At 30.6% G+C, this 14,843-nt stretch overlaps 1 protein-coding gene across 5 annotated transcripts in view; it reads left to right on the top strand.

Moving 5' to 3' along the window:
- The window catches only part of LOC134708574 (GTPase-activating Rap/Ran-GAP domain-like protein 3), an 83,278-nt gene that overhangs the window by 42,399 nt on the left and 26,036 nt on the right, over nt 1–14,843 (top strand). For all 5 annotated transcript variants that reach the window (XM_063569219.1, XM_063569221.1, XM_063569222.1 and 2 more), the window contains exons 3-10: nt 4,629–4,706; nt 7,738–7,822; nt 9,171–9,289; nt 9,787–9,851; nt 10,691–10,781; nt 11,285–11,360; nt 12,549–12,647; nt 13,502–13,605. In XM_063569219.1, the coding sequence (XP_063425289.1) occupies nt 4,629–4,706; nt 7,738–7,822; nt 9,171–9,289; nt 9,787–9,851; nt 10,691–10,781; nt 11,285–11,360; nt 12,549–12,647; nt 13,502–13,605 (717 nt within the window). The remainder of the gene's footprint in view (nt 1–4,628; nt 4,707–7,737; nt 7,823–9,170; nt 9,290–9,786; nt 9,852–10,690; nt 10,782–11,284; nt 11,361–12,548; nt 12,648–13,501; nt 13,606–14,843) is intronic.

Below are 14,843 nucleotides of genomic sequence, written 5' to 3'. Positions count from 1 at the left end.
TGGTACCTTTGATACATATTCACAAAGTTTAGAATAATTTGACAAAACTTAAAGATCTTCTACTCATTTGTTGGTACCAAATGCTCTTCAACTTCATACTTTATTCTGCCTTTCATTTTGCTCGAATAAGAAGATGAAAGGCAGAAGTTTGTATTCGAAACGCGCATTTGTGTAAACATTAAGCTGATGAATAGATACTCCAATGCTAAGGAGGTTTAGGTAACGGAAATACCTACGCAAGCTTTAAAATAACATTGATATGGTTACATTTATGAATTGACTGTTTACCAAATATTGAATTTTTGAAATACGTAGGTTTTTCTACATCAGGCATATATTACCTTAGCTAAATTTGGCAAAACTTATTGGAATTTTGGTCCTCAATGCTCTTCAACTTGTACTTTATTTGGCCTTTTTAACTTGTTTTGGATTCGAGCGTCACTGATGAGTCTTTTGTCTGGCGTATATACAAAATTTAGTCCTAGTATCTATGATGAGTTTATTCGTCAGTTAAATTTGTATTCATGTCGAAAGGAAACATTATCTATAGTGCGGCTCACATACAGTCGACGAAGTGAAATTGACAAAGGCACAGTGAAATGGACATCGAAAGTTGAATTTTCTTCCGGTAATCTTTCAGCTACAACCGATACATAAACTACAATAATGCAGTTTGGGAAATTTACTATAGTCTTTGTCTTTAGATAGTACTTTGTTGACCTGTTCGTATTTTCGAAGTCTTGTGTACTTTGTCATGGCTTCGTTAGTTTTTCTTGAGACGATGTCTTTTTAGTAACTCCCATCCCTTATCATGAAGTATATAGTACGTTGAAAATGGCATTGGTCGATATCTGACCTGAACCATGTTTAAAAATAGATTACCATTGTTAGTTTACTTGCATTATCGTTATAAGTATGCATATTTTAATTGTTTTTGCAGGTCACACTAAATTAAGGTTAACTTGTCTGTATCACCGAATAAGAACCATCATCTTGTATATATGTGTCACATGATGTCATTGGAACCATTATTAAATTATCATAAAACCATTTTTGTATTTGCTGAAAATAATTTAGCACAATACTGTACGTAGAGTATTCTGATAATGACAAGCCCATTACATAAAATATCGATAATTCTTTGCTTTCTATATACATAATATAATTGTTATCAAAATGAGTTTCTCCATATATCCTATGGTTTGTCATAAATATACTAAATTTCGCATACTTCAGTAACTCCATTTGTTTTGTAATGAACTTTTCTTGTTTCAATTTCAAAACAGCTACAACGAATCGGAAATGCTTCTTGCGAGAAACAGGAAGTTAATAATGTATCATTTTACTTATATGTCACAGGAAAGATTATTGACAGGAAGCTATACGATTTTTATTTTAGTTTTAAGTCTTAAATAACTATAGATTGAGTAAATCAAAGCAAAAACTAAAACCAAATGAGTTCTAAATATCGATTCATTAATCTTAAATTATACTTAAAAGTAAAAGCCTTCTTATAATATGCGGTTTGTGATAGTTAGGCAACAGACAAATGAAACACAGACAAAAATTCAAAAATCATCAGAGCTGACATTGATTTTTTTATTCTAATAAATGAAGAAAAAATAATCTTAATATCTTCAACTATATTGTTATAAACATTTATACGATGTTATACGATGATGACTGATGTTCCCATATTTTGACTATTTTATTGATTGTGACTGTTTATTTAACGCATCATGTAAATGTAACGGAATTTGATGAGACTGTTATTAAAGTGAGAGGGTTAGCGCTATAGAACCAGGTTTAATCCACCATTTTCTACATTTGAAAATGCCTGTACCAAGTCAGGAATATGGCAGTTCTTGTCCATTCGTTTTTGATGCGTTTTGTTTTTTGATTTTGCCATGTGATTATGGACTTTCCAAATTGATTTTCCTCTGAGTTCAGTATTTTTGTGATTTTACTTTTTTTTATAGTTCTACGTGCGATACTTATATTTTGCAATTGCACAAGGTCATGTGTTTCCCAGATTGTTTATTTTACTGGTACATGTTTTTCCCAGATTGTTTATTTTACTGGTACAGCAATAAGATAGAAATAACAATGACGTATTTAAAGAATTGAAGACGTCACTTTTGAATTTCACAAGTATAACTGCAAATACCACCACCCAATCACCAATTGACCGTGGCAACACAGTTATTACGTTTCTTAAATATTACCCCATAGTTTGAAGACGATTTAGAATTCTGTCGGTTTTCCTTTAAAAATGTACTTGTAATATTACCACTAACAAAGGCATTAAAGATGTACGTGGAAATAAGTAAAATAACAAAAATACTGAAATCCGAGTAAAATTCAAAGCGGAAAGTCCCTAATCAAATGGGAAAATCTAATGATAAAACACATTAAACGAATGAACAACAACTGTCATATACGAGACTTCTTACAGGCATTTTCAAATGGAGAAAATGGTTTACAGCGCTAAACCTCTCACTTATATATATGACAGTCGCATCACATTTTATTAAATTGACAACGATGCGTGAACAAACCAGACATAAAAGGTAAATTTTATAAAAATGGGATACAGCAGTCATCACCGTGTCACAATCCCAATCAGAACAAAAACAAACAAATATTAAACAAAGAAGCATAAAAAAATCATATATCAAATTTAACGACCACGTTCATTGCTTACTTATTTTTATATTTTATTTATGTATGTTAAACAAACCATACAGAATTGAAATATTTTTAGTCCTGTGAGCAAATGGCTAGATTAACATCAAAGCAGAATCTCGTGTTTGACGTCAGACTGTAAGCGTCACACAGCAAAAACGGTACTTTGTTCACAACTCAGATATCTCAATATTGTTTACGAGTATATTTAATTTTGGTTTTTGTTTTTCGCAAGGAAACGTTAAGTGGGTTTTTGCACCTGTCACATCAATAATTCAATGTTAGTACTATTGGTGACCTCGTGTATGATTATCTGGTGGCTGTATGTTATAGTATTTATTCTACACGACCTTCAAGAACATCTATGGAGTGTAAATAACTTATACATGTTATAAATTTAGACAATTTCTATTGCTGTTTTCGTTCTTTTCAATATGTAATTAACAGGTCGTTATCAAATGTATAGTATTGAAGAGTTTTATGTATTAATTAAAACTTACATAACTTTTTTTTTATTAAGGCAATACATATTGCTATAAGACATGCGTCTGGTTTGATATTACGATATATATATTATTGGATTTTATTACAGGGGGTAATTAGCAGGTATCTATTAAATGTATAATGTGCAAGATGTTCATATATAATACAGTTATTATTTTTCAATAACCGTCACTGGCTCAGAGGAAGTCAAAGTTGAAGGTCTTTGTATAAACAGCAAATTTTATCGCTTTCATAGATGCATTATTAATGCACCATCTTATTTTTGTATAACATATTTTCTTTGATCTGTGGCATGTTATCTATTTCCCACACGTATTTATTATTAAAAGACTCAGAAGAAAAACATATTATACTTTGATTTCATCTACTACTTTTACTCGAATATATTTTTTTCATTCGAATGCAATATACATGCAATGCTTATTAATAAGTATTTATATTGGTTTTCATTTTATACAATAAATTTTGTGTTTGTGTTAGGAATATTACCCTACTATATAACTTTTTACTAGTACACCAGCCTTTCATACGTAAAATTTCCTCATTCTTATATTTAAGTTATATTTTATTTTCTTCCTGGTTTCGTCTTGAACTTTTGTTGATTCATGTCCTTTTTCATGAACTACAAATTGATCACATGTTCAACTAATAAACATCGATTGTATATTATTAATTAGTTTCGAATGATCATTTTCTAGCTTAACATAGCTCCTATTTTAAGCGGGAGGTTTGCCTAGCAATACAACCAGATTAAGCTCTCCATTCTTTTTTTAAAAGTCAGGAATATGACAGTTGAAATCAAACCGTCCGTTTATAAGTAGTTGGCGTTTGTTTTTATAGCAGTTCAGTCTTGTTGTTGTTCCGTTGTTTTCCCGATTTAGTTGGTGTGTTTCCTTCGGTTTTGATTTGTGGCTAAACTTTGTTTTTGCCTAATCAATTTATGACTCTTGCACAGCGGAATAATACTGTTTCCTCTATTTTGCATACCTCGTATGACTAATAGTTTCTATTATGTTTCAGTTGCACAGCGGTATATTACTGTTGCCTCTATTTTGCATTCCTCGTATGACTAATAGTTTCTATTATGTTTCAGTTGAACAGCTGTATATTACTGTTGCCTACATCGTATAACTTATAGTTGCTATTATGTTTCAGTTAAACGCTGTAGACGGTGATGTTACACAGCGGTATATTACTGTTGCCTCTTATTTGCATACCTCGTATGACTAATAGTTTCTATTATGTTTCAGTTAAACGCTGTAAACAGTGATGTTACACAGCGGTATATTACTATTGCCTCTAGTTTCCATACCTCGTATGACTAATAGTTGCTATCTGTTTCAGTTAAACGCTGTAGACGGTGATGGTACACAGCGGTATATTACTATTGCCTCTATTTTGCATACCTCGTATGACTAATAGTTTCTATTATGTTTCAGTTGAACGCTGTAGAAGGTGATGGTACACAAACTGCTGGAAGATTTCGAGTAGAAACAGGAGATCTAGATGGCGATGACGTAAGGTTTTGCAACACCCTTAAAATTATACAGCAATAACAAATTATAGTCTGTTATCCTGAAAAAAAAGCAGAATATTTTCGTATACAATTACTGTTAATTAATAGGTTATGTTTATTCAGTAATAAATCGTTGTATTCGTTTGAACTTACAGTGCTTTATTGGAAGCAAACAAAACTAATCGAATTTGTGACTTTGATAGATCAGATATGTGAAGAATCCAGATGTCAAAAATTTATTAATTCATTTTAACGCACTAAATGATCTTTGGATATATCGACACATTCTAGGATTCGTCGTGTCAACGGAAAAATGATAGCCAAACGGTTTGACCTTTCAAAGACTGAAAAGAGCAGTAACGATTGACAGTGTTTAAGTTTGTTCGTTATCATTTCAAAATATAAACGTGTACTTAAGCACTGACAAAATTAAACAAATAAATGACAATAAAAGGTCAATTATATAACGTAGAAGGACCTAGTATTTATATGTTGTACTTTATACTGCGCTTTTTAGTCATTGTTATCTATTCTGTTTACCCACTTGGACCCTAATACGTTTTAGAGAACTAAAGGTTTTGAATGAGACGTCCTGTCGGAAAGTTCCGTGACAAAAGGCAATTCTAAGGGTTTTCTACCTCAGGAATAGATTTCCTTAGCTGTATTTGGCCAAACATTTAGGAATTTTAGGTCCTCGATGCTCTTCAACTTTTTATTTGACATTTTTAATATTTTTACATTTGAACGTCACTGGTGAGTCATTTTTAGACGAAACACACACCTGGCGCAAATACTTAATTTTAATCCTGGTATCTTCCATGAGTTTATATATATTATTGATGATGAATACCATTTTTTAATATACTGCAAACTAAACTCAACTTTAAGAGATTGCTTATTTTTAAAGATTAATAGTTTAAATCCTGATTTTACAAATTATCAACCACTTTTAAAGCTAAAACAACTTTTAATTCCTAAATCTGAGCTTTTGACAGAAATTGGTGACTTTATAAAGCAATCATTAGAATTGCGAAAATGAGGTCCATGTCCATCAAAGGCTACATTAATTACCATTTATAACTATGTTTTTTTTATGTTTATATTTGTAATTCTTCACTGTCTGTATTAAATGTTGTATTTGTGTTTGCTTGACCCATATGGGTGTATTTTTGCAAATAAAATTATTATTATATTATTTACACTCGTGTAATTAATAATTGATTTGAGCCAATTTGAAATCAGCGAGAAGTTTCAATTGACCATAATTCTAAATTAAAATGCACGTGTTTGTTTAGTTTGATATCCTCTTCAGTGACCATTAACCAGTTATTAAATCAATTAACTCTTTTAATTATGAAATAAAATTCAATTGTATAAATAATCAATGATTTTTTAACCTATCAAATAAAGTTCAATCTTTAAATAAAAAGTCAAAGGTCATTTTCGTCATTTGGTAAAAAAACAATATTGGTAGTGATGACCATGAACCCCCTTGAGCAGCCAGTGTAGTGCGTGTCAAAGGCTTATGAAACGACGAATTAGCCATTGTTGCACACATTTGGACATTTCTCATGTGACAAATTATGCTTGTTTTATAACAGATATAATTTTATTTCATTATCGCATTGTATATAAAAACCATCAAGGTCCAACAAATAAACTTTTTCTAATAATATGCATATTTATCAGTAATAATAGCGATAATAAATTATAAATGCTATACTTATTGGCATATTAATGTTACGAAACAAAACCTGCGTATGTACTTTACAAATCGAAAAATTACAAGTTGATCAAATATTTGATCATTTCCAAAACAGATTTGAATAACGTTTACTTAAAATAATATATATATATATTTCTAATCCTATGATGTTTATTTAAACAGAGGGAGTACATTTACCTAAATTGGTAAACACTTTTATTCAAATTTAACTAGCCTTCGTCAAACATCTCCACCTCATCATAAAGTTGGAGACAACAGAAAACGGAATATTTGCGCCATTAGCGATGAAATACCGACTTCGTTTAGTCCAATCTCAAGGTCAACAGTTCATGGTTATCTTCGTCGCAGGAACTACAGTAAACAATATTATTTATGATCACGTGATCATGAATGAGTTTGAATTCTAGTCCAATTATGGTTGATCTCTGAATTTACTGTAATTCAATGTGGTTTACAATGTGTTGTCGATTCAATCTGCAATGCATACAAAAAACTCAGCGGGAATGTTAAATTCAATTTTAAAAATTGCACTTTGACATTTTTGGAGTAAACAAGAACGGATGTCCTTGTGATTTTCGTGTAACCCGTCTATATGGTTGTAAAGAATATTATTAAGTACATGATGTTCATTTTAATCGTGTTTTCAAAATTTGTTTACGACAAAGTTTTCTTCATATTTTTTTAAATGTAAAATCGAATACAGATTGAATACCAAGCACACGCTTTAGTCTAAAGTTTAGTTTATATTTTATGGCGATGTTCTGGTATCTAATATTGAAAACTCAATTGATAGAATGATACACTGCAATTGGCTCCATACGCTCTGCTCGATTTGCAAGCTGAGACTATGTAAATATTTGTTATATTTGTTTCTATTTCCGGGTCTATTTTTTTTATTCCAGTTTTACATTAAATATACGAGTTATTGAAGTATAGATAGGATAAATAATAAAATAAAAAAAGTTATTAGTGAAATTTGGTTATAAATATGGGTGAAAATTAGTTGTCTATGTATACCATTAATTTTGTTTTAAAAGAAACTGTGAATTAAGATTTAAATCGAAATTAATATAAAGAGTATGACAGAATTAACTTAACAGAACAGAACAGAAATATACAAAAAAATCCATTTTCATTTCTTTTACCCTAGCGAGTTGGTATTTTCAGTAAATTCTTACGTACAAAACATCTGTGCTAGTAAACAGCCGACAGAGAAAGAAGATGAAATAAATGTGAAATTTTTATACCCACACACAAGAATATAACTTTAGAAAACTATTTAATAAGTAAGATGTATATTTTATAGCTTTCAAGTACAGTCAACAGCCCAGTTCATTTAGAGAATCCAGAATTCCAAACACGATGGTACTTCAAATACTTTCTAGGAAAACGTAAGTACATGACTTGTGTACTAACTAGATATCTCGCTCAAATGTCATTAGTGTAACCACGTCAATTAAAACGTATAGGATAGCATGTGCAGTTATTTAAGAAAGTGTTAATTTAGGAATTTGGCCGTTATTATTCGGTATACTTTTCTTTCAATTGTGATAGGACGAGCGGGATAGGACGAGCGAGATAGGACGAGCGGGATAGGACGAACGAGATAGAACGAGCGGGATAGGGTGTCATTATATTGAGGAATAATCTTATTTGATTCTTTCTCTCTCAATTTTTTCTAAAATTAATTCAATATTGATATATCACAAAGGCATTCTACAATTGGAATATGAATTACCTGTAAGAAGGAAGGAACTATTGAGTTCCAATTAGTTTCTTAATTCAGATCAAGAAAATTAAGATACTGAAAACATAACATAGCATACAATGTATCTCTCAGGAAATGACCTAAATACGAGAATGTATTGGACAATCTCTTACAAATCAAATTGATGATCATATCTTATTCAAAGCTTAAGAGATTATGCAAATTGTGATCGTTAATGCAGACATGTCTATGGTCTCCTATATCTGACCCGAAGCACGATGATATCTTGGATATTTGTATGATTAAAACTGTCTCTTAGACCTCATCGATTATGAATATGATTGTCATAAAGTAAAATTGATACAGTTGATAGTTTCGCGACTGTCATACAAGTGAAAGGTTTAGTGTTTGCTATAAAACCAGGTTAAATCTGACATCGTCAACAAAAGGAAATGCCTGTAGCAAGTCATGAGTATGACAGTTGATTTTCGTTCGTTTGATGAACTTTTGATTTTGCAATTTGTTAAAGGAATTTTCCGTTTTGAATATTCCTGAAAGTTTGGTGTTTTTGTTATTTTGAATTTTTCATTATGTCTCCTGTTATATATTTCATTTTTGTTTATAAATAAATTATAAGATTAATTGTTTTCCAAACTAATTTAAATACAAAAAAACATGATATATACTTTGAACACATGTTAAACAAAAAGAAACACTGGATTTGATGAAATTTACTTGCAGCATTGTTTTGCATATCAATTGTTTTATTTCAAGATGAAGGAGACTTGATATTTTTTCTAAGGAAAAGAAACTAGTGTTTGAGTTCATGTCCACGTTTTATTCATTGAGAAAAAGTTAGAGATAGTGCAATGAATTCCTCGTAAACATAAAACATCATATATAAATCATGATCAGTATTTACACGCAATGTATTCAAACTTATAGTTAAACCTCCCACTGGTCTTCCAAATTACCCTTTTAACCTCGTATATCTTGGCACAATTTCAGATAAATCTAACTTTATCTTTCAGTTCACCAGAACTATGTAGGCACAGATATTGATCGAGAGCCATTCCTGCTGTCCGTGGTCGTCACAGATGCAAATAACCATAATGTTCAACAGTACAGGACTATCTTGTGGTGCAAGACTGTAAGTCTTCAATGATCCTGTCAATCAAAATATATAGCTTATTTATCTATTGATTGTATGACGTCGTGAATATATTTTACAAAATTTTTGTTTCAACATGAAGGAATTGGAAAAAATAGAGAAATGAATTTGAGCTTCTTAAAAACTATTTTAATCCTGTTATCTATGATGAGTTATATTGAAAAAGTGTTTATTTTGATTCATTGAAACTTTGTATGTATTTTTTGATTGTAGTTTCATTACTATTCGTTGGACACCAATTTTCGTGGATTTCGTTGGTATAGGTGAATTCAAAATTAAATGTAAACGAATGACAAATTTTCTAAGGCTTGTATAAAGACTTAAAGAAAACCACGAAATTAAATGTTCACGAACATGCAAGTTTTTCTTTATCCACGAAAATTTGTGCCCGCGATAATAAAGGAATCCACAGTATTATAACATTAACCGTGTTATTGTTTTATTTTTTACCCTTAACATATGATTGATTTTTTAAGGGAGCCAAGAAGATAGCATTGCCTTATAATCAAAGTAAACCACAGACCGTTAAAGGCATCTTAAGGTGAGACAATAAAAAACGTGTCATAAAAACTGTATGTGGGTCGATTTATCAATACCATTGTAAGAGCGTCATGCATCATTGTAACCCGTCAATTATCAAAGAACACTGAGCGTGTTTACATGTGAATCACATTTATATAAATATCATGGCGAGTAAGATAACGTACAAATAAGAGATATGTAAAAACACCGTGGCACAGGGGCCTACACGTGGAATGAAGAATATTTTTAAGTCTTGAAAAGCAAATTTTTTTTCTCCTAAATTCGTTTAATCGTTAACATATTTAATAAACACTTTATAGATTTCAATCATCCAAAGAGGTTTTATGGATATATCTTCATCAGAACCATTCAAATCAAATATTGGAAAGTCAAAGAAAACATAACAAACCAAACTGTTAAAGAGCTGTGTAACCAGTTATGATATCAATATATCTAGTCCATGTAAGATCGTCTTTGCACGAGGGAGTTGAAATTAGAGTTTCTTAAAAATCTCTTACATTTTATACGAACATTAAGACTAGACTGACACGAAACAAACAAAGATGACAAATTTAACATCTCGACTATATAGTTTTGAAATGTGTATGTAACATTTTCTTTATACTGATTAACACAGAAAGCAGTAGGTTATATTTGTAAGTTTAGATAAAACCGTTTTTTTTTCAAATAAAATGTTCAATTGAAAAATTACCGTCTCTTGTGATACTACTGATCATGTTTGTTTATAATGAAATCTGTACGTTATTGACGAGCAATTTTTAAGCATAGCACTCCTATATTTCTTCTTTTTATATTTTTTTGTAACGACGGTATGCTGTTATTTTGTTTTCATTGCAGTCATTTCAATATTAATAAAACAGAAAAAGGACCAAAAGAGATATTTGACTCGGAAATACAGAAAGAATTACTTGTTTTGGAAGAACAAGAGGTATGATGAAATATTCATAAAATACATCTTTTTTAGATACATATTTGGTCTAAATGTTAGTTAAACACGCACACACAACAACATATCTTCTTTACGCTATTTTTATTATTGCTAAATTCAAGTTAAAAAGATGTATCCAAATGACGTAATTTACTATTTTTTCATTATTTTAACAGAATAACACACTTATGAAGGTTTACATATGAAAATAAAACTACCTTGGTGTTCGTTAAAAATGCCGTGACTTTGTCATTTGGTCTTTCATGATAGATATTGTAATACAGTAATAAACATGATAAAGAAAAATCCTTTCAAACAGAAAGCTTGTTTGATTTCAAAAGTATATTGACATGTTTGATGTTGAAAATAAGTCCCTAGTTATTGAACTACTTAAATAGTTTCATTTTGTTTTTAATGTTACAAAAAAACCTTTTGATAATGAAAAATATAAAAACCTACATAATGCAGATACGTCAAATACATGTTTTGTTTTTATTAAACAGGGATCAGTTAATTTTAAATTTGGAGTTATTTATGCGGAAGAGGCTCAGGTGTGTGATGATGAATTCTATAGCAATGGTAAGCTAATCAATTCTTAATAGACACTTCCCCTAAAGTATAACAAGATATTTGTATGTCTTTAAATTCAGGCGACAATAGTTTACAGATGTTCAAATATCGTCAGTCAATTACAAAGACACAAATCAAGGCCGTACGATGACTTATAGTTGATTTCTGTGTCATTTTGTCTTTTGTGATGACTTTTCTCATTGGTAATCATACTACATCTTGTTATTTTCATAGCATACAAAAAAGTGGATCGCATGGTCTTAAAAAGGAGCAAGACCTGGTGCGTCAATAGAATACGAATTGCCTGCTGTTAATGCATCACCCGCCATGAAAATTCAAATGTCCAAATATGGGAAAAAAATATAATAGAAAGAAATGTTTATCTTTTTTTATTTACCCTTATGTAAGAAATATATTGTCTTTAATATGTATTGTTATTCTTACTGTTATGAATCCATTCACGAAAAGGAGTATATTTCTATGATGAGTTTATTTACTAATAATGATGACAGTGCTAGTGAAAATAATCAGAAGACAATATATCACATCTTTGCCAGTTCATCGTCAATTCCATATTAGAAAGTGTATTTCAATAGTTTTGCATTATCTAAATTGTTAAATAAAGGCAACAGTAGTATACCGCTGTTCAAAGTCATTTATCGATAGAGAAAAAAACAAATCCGAGTAACAAACTAAAACTGAAGAAAACGTAGCAATTATAAGAGAACTGCTACTGTTACACACACAGGACATATATCAGGTTGTGATAATAAAATACCAATACTGACCAATCTGAGGTACCTGCGTGCATTCTATTTTTTTTATGGGGTTGGTATTGCTCAGACCTTCGTAGCTGTTTGTTTGTTCTGTTTAAATTGTATTCCCTTATTAAAGTATTAAAAAGTATGACATAGTTAAGGATATGGGTTTTGCAAAAAGAAAAATACCTACTAAATCTGTGAATGATATGTTAGAAATCGTCGAATGTATACAAGTTTAATGTTATATCATAAGCATTGCTATAGCAATGTCTCGTACTGCTCTAGTTTTGTTTTGTTTTAAAATCTTATGAGCTCAGTATTGTTTTTGTTTTTAGGAAATATATAGGTGCCATTTATAATCCAAATATGTTTTCCTAAAACGTTTATCATAAGTATATGTATTAACGAGGAAGCACTAATTTTCTTTTCTTTTCAGAAGAGACAACAGAGAGTTTCAACAGCTTTCTTCACTTACTGGGTTCTTCTGTTTCCTTAAAGGGATGGGACAAATTCAAAGGTGGCTTGGACGTAAAATGTAAGTATGAACACTTATAACAGTCGTCTCATTTGCTGTGACAAGCAATGGAAATGTTACATTGTCTCTCTATTCTTTGCTAATATATGAATGCTGGGTATAATCTTCATCATCATTAGATAAATAAGCATATGTGTTTGCCACTGTTGATTAATTAGATCTATCACATTCACATTAAATGTTGAATTATATTATTAAATATGCAATTTCAATAAAATGTCATTCTATAAAAACATGTGAGCTAACCATGACACTTGAATGACCTCTTATGAAAATATCCTGTAAACCAGATACAGAGTTGTTTGTTGTTGTTAAGAAAGTATCAAACACTCGTCAAAGATAAAACATAAACACATTCTTCCCATGCAATTTTTAAGATAAAATAGACCAAAATTTGAAATTACAACAAACACTCCATACCATAATACGTTGTTAATTAATAATATTGACAATTTAATTTGATTAGAAAAAAAAACGTAACAATGATATATTCTAAAGTGATAATTTGTCATGTGGAGAACTGCTGTTTTCGACTTAAAAAACGAATCTCGATGATTTCCAGACACTTATTCAATATTTGTACGTGTTGTTATGATCTCACAACGATCCATCAGTCTGTGACGATAGAAAATGTCATGTTTTACACGAGCATGTAGTCGAGTCGCGTTGTTTAAAGTTAACGAACAGAACCACATTAAGATATCAGGATTTGGTAAAAATCCAGAATAAATATAATGCAATTTGATCAGTTTGAATAGACATTTTAATTTGAGATAAAAAAGGAATGAAAAAAAACAGTCCAAGGAAACGATCAACTCAACACTTTACTTTTATTATCTGTGGTTATGTTTCAGCAAATGCTACTGGAACTGAGTCAGTTTATACAGTGTATGAGGGGCATGAGATAATGTTCCATGTGTCAACACTACTGCCTATCTCTAAAGAAAACATGCAGCAGGTATGTATCCAATTGTTAAACAGCGGTGTATAATGTGTAATGGGATGGGTCAGTCCTACATGAGGTGCACTAATGGCTTAGTCTACGGGGCATCTGCATTAATGTCCGTTTAAGTCGGATCCATTGGATTTGTTTAGTTTTCTTCGGATTTTTTTCAATGGTAACATACGTTCCCATGTGCTTGTTGTTCATAGGTTCAAACTTTTCTGTTGACGATTCAAGGTAATGGACACATTGAACACATTTCAACTCCTACGTTATCCGTTTTATAATTTTGCACTATTTACTGTCATATAGTTGTTTATGCATATTAAGACGTATCCAATGTTTCAATTATTTTCCTATGGATGTACATTAACTAATGCATTAGCAGTATTTTGTTTGATGTTGTTGAATAATGAACTCTACATTTATGAATGAAATGAAATAACATTCATGTTTGGTTGTTTATTCTTAGCTTTTAAAAGCATATGGTGCATACTAGGTTAATCTATAGAATTATCCTCTGTAATTCTATTGGAATAAATGGCATAAGCCATATAATCTCTTTCCGTAGAAATAAAAGCTATAATACAAATGATACCCAGAAGACCAAGAAAATCACTTTTTTTCTATAATTAATTATTTAATTACGAATACAAAATTAATCCAACAAACACTATAGTTGTCAAAGAGAGTCAATATTGATTTTTGGAAAGCAATATGATTGATTAAGATAATTTGCTTTTGCCTGAAATTTAATTTTCTAGCACATTTCTGTGCCTGTAAGAAGGATGAGTTTATTCTTCAAACTGCAAAGTTTGTAATCTGCGATGTGTATCAACGCAAATTCAATTACTAATGATTTATACAGTGAACTTTGTCAATAAAGGCATACAAAATATTGTTAATTTTGATTACATTGGAACAAGAATTTAGTTAGGGTTTTTTCATCGAATGAATCATGCACTCTAAGAAATGTTTGCTGCAAAATTCAAATACGATACTAAATTTTCCTATCCGTGATAATGAATTCAATGAACGTGTTTCTTACAAACAATCGTGAAATATATTCATACTATTTCAGAGTTAATTATGAAACATCATATCTATTTTATTAACACATGTGCGTCCGTACGTCGTGAATAAAATAAAATGTATGTTTAAAGTCTGTTCCGCACAACTTTGTGAAGCAGGATCTGCTTACCCTTCTGGAGCAACTGATATCACCCCCAGTTTTTGGTGGGGTTCGTGTTGCT

This window comes from Mytilus trossulus, chromosome 2 (genome assembly GCF_036588685.1).
Source record: "Mytilus trossulus isolate FHL-02 chromosome 2, PNRI_Mtr1.1.1.hap1, whole genome shotgun sequence".
Classification (NCBI taxonomy): domain Eukaryota; kingdom Metazoa; phylum Mollusca; class Bivalvia; order Mytilida; family Mytilidae; genus Mytilus; species Mytilus trossulus.
This window is presented reverse-complemented; position numbering and strand designations above follow the sequence as displayed.